This window comes from Anabrus simplex, chromosome 7 (assembly GCF_040414725.1).
Source record: "Anabrus simplex isolate iqAnaSimp1 chromosome 7, ASM4041472v1, whole genome shotgun sequence".
Taxonomy (NCBI): domain Eukaryota; kingdom Metazoa; phylum Arthropoda; class Insecta; order Orthoptera; family Tettigoniidae; genus Anabrus; species Anabrus simplex.
This window is the reverse complement of record NC_090271.1, coordinates 201,598,234-201,611,341: the sequence shown is the minus strand read 5'-3', so window position 1 is coordinate 201,611,341 and position 13,108 is coordinate 201,598,234. Positions and strand designations below refer to the sequence as shown.

The 13,108-nt window shown below is 38.7% G+C and overlaps 1 protein-coding gene across 1 annotated transcript in view; it reads right to left on the bottom strand.

Moving 5' to 3' along the window:
• Window positions 1-10,519: 10,519 nt before the first annotated feature.
• The window catches only part of LOC136877038 (transmembrane protein 231), a 66,749-nt gene continuing 64,160 nt past the window's right edge, over window positions 10,520-13,108 (bottom strand). Inside the window, exon 5 of the mRNA XM_067150840.2 lies at window positions 10,520-11,398. Within this exon, the coding sequence (XP_067006941.1) occupies window positions 11,133-11,398 (266 nt within the window). The 3' untranslated portion in view covers window positions 10,520-11,132. The remainder of the gene's footprint in view (window positions 11,399-13,108) is intronic.

The following is a 13,108-nucleotide window of genomic DNA, read 5'->3' as shown; positions in this document are numbered from 1 at the left end:
AATCCACAATTATCAGTATTATAACAAGCAATTAGGAACTTGAAAAATAATACTCAAAATACCCTTCCCAAGATTAAAATGTTCTTTTTTCTGTTCCTAATTGCCAAACTAATAGCAATCTGAACACATACACTGTAAACCCACCAATTTCATAATTTTTTTTAGAAAGTGTGTAATTTTTTTAACTATTAATTTCTGATGCTATATACATGTTATTTAGGGGATGCCTGGCCAAGGCAGTAAAGGCATGCTCAGTTCAGCCAGAAGGGGATTTTATTCACCATCAAAAAAATTTAAGAAACAAGATTTCCACCTCCAGAGGTGCAGATGGACCTGAGATTCACTCAGCCTACACCAAAAATGAGAATAAGATTAATTCTTGAGGACAAAGACGGCCAGGCATAGAGCTAACCGCGCTACCCTACCAAGCATTGTGGTTACAGATAGTGCAAACCTTTATCTTCCACCTCTCCCAGGGCCTTCATGGTCTGTAAGGAGATGACTTTGCTATATATTTTATTTCCTACAGATAACATTAAAATATCCAGCATTCAAAAGAGATCAGTTGCATGCTAACTTTATTATATTACAATAAGAATTGCAGAACTAAAGAGTTGGGGGAGGGGCGCATAATTGAAACCACAAAGTCAAGCCTATAAACAGAAATATGAATACAGTTAAACCTGCTTTATACGTAACTCTGTTCTACGTAATTCGTATTTGTATGTAATTTCCTTTAGGTCCCGGCAAAATATAATTTAAAAGCGTGTTAATTAAATCTTATTTATACGTAATCCGTTTATACGTAATTCGCTGTTATACGTATTAAGTGCCAATGAAATATAACTGAGTTTTGCGTAATTGTAATGAGAATGTGCTTTTTAAAAAGAAACTACTGTATTTATGAAGTTCCCTCTTTGTCGGCGTAGGCGGAAATAGAGCAATCGGGTTTCGGTGCTGAAACAGAACAGAGTTTCGCCGAGTGACATTGTTGACTCTTACTTACTGGTGAGTTAACAAAGACGAGCCCCCTTTGCTCCTCCTCTACCTTCGTCGTTTTTAACATGCCGCCACAGATTAAGGTACATTGTAAGCAAAATGGGCGGTTTCGGTGCGTAAACAAATGAAAATACAGTAAATTTGTTTGAATATGAGAATTTCTTTTGTGGGAACAACGGAGAATAAAATGTCCAAGATGCCGGTATCTGATGTTTACTGTTGAACAGTAGTTGCTTTTGATTAGCCATGGAGAACAGAAAAGGGAAAAGTTATACGAGAAGTGGACGCTAATCCACACAAAACGAAAATTGAAATCACTTCAGACTTGGGCATTGCTTATACCACGCTATGTACAGTCATCAGTAAAAGAAACGCTATTTTGGATGAGTTCTTAAAACTGGGTTCAAAATCAGCAAAACGCAGCCGTCAGCAAGAAGGATGGTATGTAGATTTGGAGAAAGCACTTTTCACATGGTTCCAGCAAAAGCGGGCTGCAGCTCTACCAATTAGTGCAGACATGCTGAAGGCAAAGGCGATAGATTTAGCTAAAATGATGAGTATCACTGCTGCCTTCAAGGCTTCATCGGGATGGTTGCAAGGATTTAAATATCGTCATGGAATTACAGCGAGAACAATTTGCGGTGACTCAAAATCTGCAGATGACGTCACGGTGCAACATTGGAAAGAGGAGGTTCTGCCGGGTATCGTAAGCGATTATCAGCCTCCAAACATCGACAACTGTGGCGAGACCGGCCTATTCTACAATCTCCTTCCTAATAAGACATTAGCTGAAAAAGGTGACTCATGCCACGGAGGGAAGAAAAATAAAATTTTTGTAACAGTACTTCTCGCCACCAATGCAGGTGGAGTTGACAAACTTCCTCCATTTGTGATAGGAAAATCGAAGAATCCGAGGTGTTTTAAGGGTGCGAAAACAAAACCTAAGGAAGTTGAATCCAATGGAACAGTGGTTGAAAAACTGGACATTAAAATGAAAAAGAAACAGAAGAAGATCCTTCATTTTATGGATCGATGTGCAGTACATCCACCTCAAATCATTCTGGAGAATATCCGAATGGAATTTTTCCCTCCTAACTGTACCAGCGTTCTACAACCGCTTGATTTGGGCATCATTGCAAATTTCAAAGTGCATTATAGAAAAATGCTGGTTCAACATTTAATAACACTGAGTGATGCAGGAAATGAACCTCTCTCCATTAATTTGCTACAAGCCATGAACTTTATTTCGGCTGCCTGGAAGCAGGTGTCATCCTCCACAATCAGCAACCGTTCCTGCAAAACTGGTGTCTTACGAGAAGAGGCTGCCTCTAATTATGATGTGATTATGGGGTATCGTAAGCAAGCTAACGGTGGGTGTATAAAAAATATAATTCGATACTTTTGTGCATTTCGATGACAATCTGGCTGTATCTGGAGAACTACCAGATGAAGAGATTATTGCTGATGTATGCCAACAACGCGGCGGTGATGGACCAGCTACAAGCAATAGTGACATTGGAGATGGAGATAACGACTTGAATCCTGACACCTGAACTGAGTGAAGTGTTAAAGTGCAATCGAAGTGTGTAGGCGTTCCATCAGTGCGAAAAGTTGAAGTGAAAATGCTTTGAATGCATTACCAAGTTTGCTAAAGGAGGTTTATTTTCTTAATGCAAGAAAAGTGAAACAAGCCAAACTATCTGATTTCTTTAAGGCCGGGCCAAGTTCAAAATAATATTTTCTGTCTTAATGTATTTATTATTTGCAAGGATTTACACATGCAGGTCTATTCCATTGGTTTTTCAGTAAATATGTGATGTATTGCGTAAGTCTGATTTCTAAGTAATTCTGAGTTACAAGTAGTTTTTTCTCTTCCCCTTGATATACGTATAGGTCAGGTTCAACTGTATATATAAATAAATACAATTCGTTAAACAATCATTGTTTGAAACTTTCCATTAACAATTAAGTCAACACATGTGATTCTGAATACAGCAGAATCTCATTTGTCTAGAACCTCTTACACTGGGTTTCCAGTTCATCTAAACTCTGAGAATGAGCATAACACAATGATAGGCAAGAAATGCTAGTAATGACATCTCCAAGTGGTAGGCTATTAGTACTGAGGACAAAAAAAGTGTGGTGCTAGAATTTGGTACTTTGAATGGCTTTGGGTTCCATGCAGCATGTTACAGTTGAAAGCCTGTACTTCAACATGAAGCAATGCTACTGGAGCTTCAAAATGGTAAACCACTAAAACTGAAGTTTCACAGCAAAATATGTGGTGCAAGTGTTACCAAATGTATGGGTGTAAGGATATTAAGTTTGAAGGTCTCAGTGAAGTTGCAATCAGAAAATACAAACTCTCCCAGTCAGTGCACATGTAAAGGATTAAAGGGTTTAGTTTCAATAGCTAGGCATCCTATACACCGAGCAAAAGACGAAGTGCCAAACTGCAGACAGATAAGAGTGGAGCATCTCCAGAATAAGGAAATCAGGGAAGAACATGGATACAATTAGCAAAATGATCTAAAGAATATTGTAGACAGTTAGCAAGTTCACAATATAGCAAGGGAATGACTAGCACACATGGATGCTGTAGCAGAAATGGGAAGCCACACTTCAATAAATAAGTCTATATTGGTTTTCATATTAGAATTAGCTTTTGAATAGATTATATTGCCTGAAGTTTCAGCCTGTGACCAAAAACTGTTGTTTGATAATACTATCCAATTGAATTGCTACAAAATGAGTAGATAGTAGATTTTAAGTAGTAAATTAAGGCATACAACAGAGTACAATAGGAACAACAATGTGTGTGAAGATTGGGGGAAAAGCAGACATCTTGGTTGAAATAATGTACACGTAGATAGGGAATTGTATGTAATGAAAGAAATAGATTGAAACAAATTGTTGTAGAGTCCAAGAAGAAACGTTGGGAAGATTTTGGTAATAACCCGTAAAGACTTGATGAAGGAATCTTAGAAAAGGAGGGAAAAGGGAAATGAATAGTGTTTTGTGTAAAACAGGTAAAATCATTGTAGATTCAAGGAAAGCACTGGACAGATGGAAGGAATATTCTAAATATCTTCTCAACATTAGAGGAAAACTTTCTACTGAAGTCCTGAACAAAGGAGTTCATGGGGAGAACAATAATGGCAGTGAAATTATGCTTACTGGAGTAGAAAGGTTACTACTATCATTATTGCTGTTATTGTAGAAAGTACGCGTGAACTTTGCAGCTACAAGATATATTGTGAAGGTACTTACCGAAACAGGTTTGTACGGTTATTTTAAGCTCCATTGTATGGTACAGTAGATGTGTTTGTTTACAACTGGAACGACAGAATATCAAGTGAGATATTGAAAAGCTTGTTGTCAGCAGCCATCTTGTCAAAGATAAAAATCACACAGAAGTAGCACTGCAGTAGACAGACGATCATTTTCTAGTGCAAGCGCTGACTCAAGACACCATCCCCTAAGTTCAAGTCGCAGCCAATTAGACTCCCTCGTTGGCATGGTGGCAGAAACAGAGATTCAGTGTGATACAGTGGAGCTGTCTGGGGTATCAAGGGAAAGCATCCACAATGGCAGAAACGGCAAGAGTATTGACTTAAATCTAATTGATGATATCAGTCGGCAGATAACGGAGAATCAGTATGAAGAAGAGGTGAATCTTGAGACTGCAAGATCACTGTTGAAGAACATCATGGCTATTCCTCTTAAGAATCTAAAAATTGAAATAAAAAATGGCCTCATGAAGATGGAAGAAGCTTTAGAGGCTGGAGCAACATGCAGGATGTCTGGAAGAAATCTACAGAAGAACTGAAGCAGAGATCAACTGCCACGGAGAACAAGGAATTGTCCAGGGCATCGCCAGTGACAAATGACATGGAGGAAGACCGAGGTAAGTGAGAAAAGGTTCTATCCAAGAAGAAGAGAAAGTAGAAGAGTGAGAATAGGAAGCACAAAGATATTCCAATGAAACAGGCCAGAAACGATCTTGAAGGTACAGCGGTTAGTGAGAGTGGAAAACGACCTTATTCTAGATCAAGGAGTCATTCAGAAGCCGAAATCATTGAACCAATGAACAGTAAGACTTTCACAGATGTTTTGATGGATATCAGGAACAGGGTGAAGCCGGAAGACAGTGGAGCAGGCATCCAATCTATCCGCAAAACAAGACCTGGGGCTGTTTTTCTTTGAGTGGAATAAAACAACACAGATTGAAACAGGGAGATATTCAGTACATACTATCTCTGAGAGATGCCTCGGACAAGATGGCGATGTAAAGGCTTTAATCCCCCTGAACTACACTGGAGATTCGAGACACTGATGGTGTCACTACCGCTGCAGATGTGAAGGAAGCTGTAAGACAAGATTCCAGTAATCCTCATGGAGAGCTGAAAATATCGGTCACAAAACCAAACAGCTGGGGACAGAAACTTGCCATCTTCGAAACTAAAGATCAAGATGCTCAGAAACTACTGGAAGCAGGAAGAATTAGGATAGAATGGCTATACTGCAGAGTACGTACTAGAACCACGTTACCTCGCTGCTTTCGATGCCCATCATATGGACACCTGCAAAAAACTGCACAGACCCTGACAGAAATAAGCTCTCTTTTATTTGTGGAGAAGTTGGGCATAAGGCAGTAGACTGCAAAAAGAATGATACATGCTTTGTACAGACAAGGGTGTCAATGAAACTAAACGAAATCATGTTCCTGGATCGGGTGCATGCACAATATTCCGTGAAGCTCTTGAAAAGGCCAAAAATCACAGCAAATGACGTGAATCCTTCAAGCAAACATGCACAGGAGTCAAACAGCTAACGACCTTATGACACAGCTGATTTATGAGATGGAAGCAGACATCGTTATTATTAGTGAACCATATCAAGGGAGGGTGGTTTGTGGATAATCTTGGAACAGCTACAATTTGGATATCAGACCTAGAAAAATTTTCAGTAATAGAGCATGGATCTGAAGATGGTTTTGTTTGGGTACAGATGGGGAAATGACTATTGTAAGCTGTTATTTTACGCCAAATGAATCTGTTCTCAACTTTCAGATGAAACTTGATGGCCTTGAGGATGCATTACGCGAAATGGAAAACAGACTAGCGGTCGCTGGTGATTTTAATGCTCAAGCGTTGGAATGGGGCATGTCAAAAACAGACTCCAGAGGACGACGTATAATGGAGATGGCAGCCAGAACGGGTTTGGCTGTCAACAACATTGGAAAGGTGCCAACATTTTGACGGCCAGGATGTCAGGGAACAATACCGGATGTAATCTTTTCATCAGAGGATATTGCGCCTAAGATTACTGAATGGCAAGTGAGTGAGAACTATACAGGAAGTGAACACCAATATATCATCTTTCGACTGCTCCAGGAAGCTCCTCGAGTAAGAAACATCTTACATAGGCCAGCACGGTGGAACATAGCCGGTATCGATAAGGAAAAGTTTCTTGCTGTAATACAGAATGGAATGGAGAACATAACAGAAAAATGTTTTGGCTGTAGAGGGAAAGAAGCAGCTGGTGTATGTGTTGAACTAGCAAGCGCCCAGCGTACTGGTGGACCGAAGAGATTGCTGAACTGAAAAGGAATTGTCTGCGACTTCAACACAGGACTCAGAGGATGAGAGGCACATTGGCTAAGGAAGTAGAAGATGATCCACGGGGACTAGGTTACAAGATTGTAATGAAGAAACTCGCGACATTTTCAACCCCGAGTATGGATCACCAAACCATTAAAGAAATTGTGGATACACTATTCCCCGAGCATCCAGAGAGGATTGACAGTGACGGTGAAAAAGAACTGGATGATATACCCCCCTTCACAATAGAAGAGCTGAATAGAGCTATTAGCTCTCTTAGAAACAAGACGACTCCAGGACCAGATGGTATATCAGCAGAAGTGCTAAAATAATATAAGAACTTTGTCCAGAACTGTTGCTGAATATGTACGATTACTGCCTGCAAGCAGGTGTATTTAGTCCCCGATGGAAAAGGGTCCGATTGGTCTTGATCAGCAAAGAAAAACCTGGTGGTTATAGACCTTTATTGGACACAGCTGGAAAAGACCTGGAGAAACTTCTGCATCCCAGAATTCTCTCAGCAGTTCAGCTAGCAGAGGATTTATCTGTTCGCCAGCATGGATTTTGGAGAGGGCACTCGACGATGGATGCAGTGTGGGAGGTGGTGAATACAGCACAAAGAGCACAAACGGGCAATCATCATTCCCGTAAATTGATACTTCTTGTGACCCTGGATGTGAAGAATGCTTTCAACTTGGCAAAGAGGAGCGACATGTTGGACACTCTTGAAGAAACCTTCAAGCTATCATAGTATCTTACGTGTATAATGAGAGACTACTTCAAGGATCGCACTCTGCTGTATGATACAGAAGAAAGACAAAAAGACTGACAGCTGATGCAGTGCAGGGATCAATCCTTGGCCCAGATCTTTGGAACATCATGTATGATGGCTTGTTACATTTGGAGATGCCAGACGATACGAAGCTTGTGGGCTACGCTGATGATGTGGCCGCCTTGATAGAGGCTCGTAATGTTGAGATGGCTCAAATCAAACTGAACCAGGTGATGTGTGGTGTATAAAAGAATGGATGATGAGTCGCAGGCTAACACTAGCAGGACACAAAATGGAGATAGTTCTTCTGATGAGGAAAAGGATCGAGACTCTTGTGCCAATTACTCTTGGAGAGTTGGTGATTGAAATGTCTATGAGCACAAAATATCTAGGAGTGACACTTTATTCCAAGCTCACATTTTGGAATCATAACCAGAGAGCGACAGATAAGGCAGTAAAATACATGACTGCACTTAGCAGACTGATGGGAAATAATTTTTTTTTTTGCTAGTTGCTTTACGTCGCACCGACACAGATAGGTCTTATGGCAACGATGGGACAGGAAAGGGCTAGAAGTGGGAAGGAAGCGACCGTAGCCTTAATTAAGGTACAGCCCCAGCATTTGCCTAGTGTGAAAATGGGAAACCACAGAAAATCATCTTCAGGGCTGCCGACAGTGGGGTTCGAACCAACTATCTTCCAAATACTGGATACCGATCACACTTAAGCGACTGCAGCTATCGAGCTCGGTGATGGGAAATATTAAAGGTCTGAAATCCAGTAAACGACGCCTTCTCTTACATATTGCATGTGAATATTGCACGGTTTCTAAACCTGCAATCCTCACGGTGGCAGAAATAGCCCCAACAGATATACTTGCATTGGAGCAACAAGAAATCTGGCATACTCAAGGAGAGCTGGGAAAGAAATGTGCAAAGAAAGAAGCATGCCTTCAGTCAACGGATGAGGCGATGGCAACTCAGATGGGAAAGCGACCCTCAGGGTAAATGGACCAAGCGACTGATACCATGCTTGGATATCTGGGTTCAAAGGGTTTATGGTGAAGTTAACTATTATCTCACACAGCTTCTAACAGGACATGGATATTTCCAGAAATTCCTGCACAGAGTGGGCGGAGTGAGTGATGCATCATGCATTACACTGTGACGACATCGATGATGTACTTCACACCTTCTTTGTGTACGGCCATTGGATGATAAAGAGAAGATGTGTGGAAACTGAATTGGGAGAACTGACACCAGATACAGTTATTTCTGTGATGCTACAAAACCAGGAATTCTGGGATCGGGTAGCAGTGTATGTGGAGGATGTCCTTCGTTAGAAGAAGAGGAATTTGGAAGTGTAACAACGCCCGTAAAGGAGAAATGAAGAAAGAAGCACTCTGAAAGACTAAGTAAGCACATCACCTTGAAGTAATGCGAGAGCAGTTCTGGGGTAATGATACACATCGTGGGAAAAGGGGTGTGTGGTTTTTAGTGGGTAAGAATCCCACACACTTGTGGAGTGCGCACTCTTCCACAAGTGCCTTTTGAACATTTTCCACAGTCCCCCATAAAAAAATTAATTATTATTATTTATTATTATTATTATTATTATTATTATTATTATTATTATTATTATTATTATTATTATTATTATTATTATTATTATTATTTGGTCATCCAGATCATGTACAGTCCCCATTGATCCTGATAAATAAGGTTCCTCTGCTATATGCACTGAAGAATGTAAATCCTTAAAGAGTTAGCCCTGAACAGATTAGGAAATCAGAAAAATGAAGAACTTTACTCCCATTAGAGTTATAACAGAATAAATTTCATCAACATATTAAATGCATAGTTGGGACTCAAACTCAATGGATTTTTATAACAAAGACCATACTGAATGAGCAAGCAATAATGCAAACAATTTGTACACTACTGAAGAAAAAGCTAGAGACAATTTTAGAGGTGAAAGGCACCAGGTATGATGAGCAAATGGAGTTAAACTGCACTGAATACTCAGTGAACAGGACAGGATTATTTCACACACTAAAATCTGAAATTAGTCGGTAAACAAATGCACATGAGAAATAATTGCTTGCCATATGTGTTTCTTTCCATCCTAGAGGACCATAATTCTACATCTTTGCAAACGGACGAATATTATCCTTCAGCCAAATTTATTACAAAATAATTATCAAATAGCTTCTTCAGTATATGAGTAATGTTTTTTTTTTTTAATCTCCTTTTTACCACTTAATTTTTAATTACATTTAATATAAATGGACGGATCTGTAGGCAATCATTCGTAGTAACAGAGCACCATTTCACATGAACGGATTATTGTTTAGAATATTTCTAAATAATATATACATAAGAGTTTCAAAAATTCTTAAAAACAGATACACATATCTTTGAAAACCTAATGTGATTGTCAAAAAACATGCACACACAAACTTTCAGTCAGCTTATCAAAACTAATCATCATTCTACCAGTATTCTGTCCAATAATATGCTTCAAAGGTTATGTATACACTGTTGTTATCATTATCCAAGTACCTTTTAGAATGTCCATCTTTCCATGAATTGTTGATTACGCCCTTCACTCTAATGGTGAGTTTTTGTGTCAAAGGCAGGCTCATTACTATGCACCCCCTGATGATATGGACCAATGGGGTGTCACTAAGAGCCAGGTCAATTGAGACCAATAGAGTAGTGCAGTTAGTTATTAAATCATATGAAATGAATTTAATTTTGGTCTGTATTGATGATTTATCACTATCAACAAGGATGAGAAGGTCCACCTATTCAATACTGTATATAATATGACCCGATATGTAGTAAATAATACCAACATAAATGGTCCGTTATTGGACATTATAAATTTTCCAGCTAACTCATTCTTGGTTGCCAGCGTTTCGCCCTCGTGTGCTAGAGTGGGCTCATCAGTTGGTACCTAGCACACCTACCAATACGCTGGCTAGTGCATACCGTGGAGGTCACTACGTAGGCTAACTGGAGCCACCGGCAGTGCCAATGCACTAAGAGACTTTGTCTCATTATCAAAAATTGATGCCTGCTTGGCCATCGGATGATATAGATGTTGATTCCCATAGGGAATCTGAAATGTTTGTCCTGAATGAGTAAATTTATAAATTATAATCAACATCTATATCATCATGTAGTAAATAATACCGTATTAACATGATGATGATGATGATACTTGTTGTTTTAAGGGGCCTAACATCTAGGTCATCAGCCCCTGCCCTATTAACATATTGTATACAGTGTTGAATAGGTAGACGACCTGATCCTTGTCGATAGAAGTACAGTTGGTATCATGATATAATCATGTAAGCAATTAACTTAGCTGCTAAAAATAAACAGCATCAAACTGTGGAAATATGCAGCATTCTATAATAATGCTTTCACGGAGAAAAGATGGGAATTGGGCGACCTAAATAGTAATTTGGAATTTCTTTACGAAGCAGTAGTTTTACAATAAGAGCCTTAAAAATTACATTCTTATCAATAAAAATATAATTACTTTGGTGGCATTGAGGTGAAGGTGATTACTTTAAGGGAAAGTACAACTAGGTAACCATCCCCTCAATATCACTTCTACACGAGGAAAGTGCCTCACATTGTATCTCTATGATACAAGAAGTGGACAGCTTTGGGAGATGTTGCTACTTCCCACCTGTCCATGCTTTCCACAGTAACTGAAACATTTACACAGCTTTGAACTACTGTCAACTACATTACTTTCTTCCATGGAACTTCCTTAACACTAGACACAAGCTGATTACTGAATACATATGTTTTGATAGAACGGAATACATGAATAAAAATAATCAAAATGGATAAATATTGAATCCATGCCCACTTCATAACCTGCCAGAATCCAGGTATATAGGTGATAGTTTCCTCTGGATAGTGAATGGTGGCAGAAATGATGAATGGCACATCAGCAGCACGACCGGAAGTCCACACAGGATATACATTACCCAAACGAGTAGAAACTGAAAATAAAGCATTCATAATTTCCCATAAAGGCTAAAAAAATTTATACAATTCAACAATCAATGGTAATAATGTTTTACCTTACACAATATTCATCTCAACATAGAGACAACTTTAAAAAATCAAAAGGACAATGTACGAAATTACTCAAAAATAGTCCTCACATACTGTATCAATATTAGGTCTGCGGATTCAAGTGACTCAAGACAAGTGATAATGAAATGGGCCAGTTTACTCCGAAACATAAGGATCATCCGTTAAACAAGCATGTGGTGGAAGTCCAGAGGAGGGTAGCTTGTCCTTGACCAACACATCCAACACCACATCTTCCAGGAGATGCTTACTTTCTGTGTCAGGAAGTGCACATAGTCTGTGCAGCATTTCTCCAATGCCTTCCTGTTAGCTTGCTCCTTTCTCCTCAAGAGATATTTAAACCATTTCTAAATTGACAATAACTCCTAAATCATGCATACAAATCATATACTGCAAAGGATATTTTTATCCGAACAGGATCATTGATGTGAATAAACAATTGATTCTGATAAGAATTACTCTATTACGGCTTATAATTTTAAGGTTGATATTTTACTGCAAAATATAACAAAATATTTATTGAGGGCTATCTTTCACAGATAGGTAAAGACGTGCCGAAGTCTGAATTGGCTTTATCAGTAATCTCTCTCTCTCTCTCTCTCTCTTCCCTCAGAAAATTGACTCAAAGACTACACCTCCCTTCTCTTCCTTTGCCATTTCTGACAACAGTCTATTCTAAAGCATACCATATTACACAACATTTGCACATTACGTGTTAGTTCTGTGATAAAACATTATTTGTAGCTTGCTTAGCACCCAGCAGCTGGGTTTATTCAGTGTAGGTTTTCTTGAAGCATCCTTCCCTCTGTTATGACATTTTCATCTTCTCAACCCAAAACGATTCCAATGTACAGTAGGCCTGAATTGTCTGATTTTCCCTCCCAAAACTGAAAACTATTCCAGTGGGAGATTTACTTTCAGGTACACTTAATACAGTAAATACAAAGAGAAATATTTTATGCTAAATAACTATGAGTTATTTTGCTCTAGAAATTACAATAGGGGAGGTGGAATTCTTATCTATATTAAATCAGAGCACCAAGCCAAAGAATTATTGTCAATTAACTGTATAGAAAAACCATACAACATACTATTAATAGAAATCAGTGGGTTTCAAAGGGAAATACTTATCTTAGCTTGCTATAACCCACATTATAAATTCGGAAAGTCCTTTCTAAGTGAACTTGAAGAATTATGGAACAAGAATAGTAGGCACTTTTGTGTTACAATTGGGGATTTTAATATTGATAAAATATCACAAAATCAGCAATCTATTGAGTTGAGTAAACTAGGAGAATGCTATGGCCAACTGCCATGTAATAATATATATCCCACTAGAGTAACAGAAAAGAGTTCTACACTTTTGGATCATATTTATATTAATGCACCCTGTAAAAAAATTGTGTATAATGTTTACAGTGACTTCAGTGATCACAATATACTGGTCTGTGATCTTGACATCCCAGTAAGAGATAGTAGTAGTATTTTTAAATATTCCACCACAACACACACCCTAAAAATAGACATTAAAAGCACCAGGAGACTTTCATATAAAAATCCTTTGATACTTGATGCTAATGACAACTGTGAAACTACTGTTAATAAGTTAACTAATC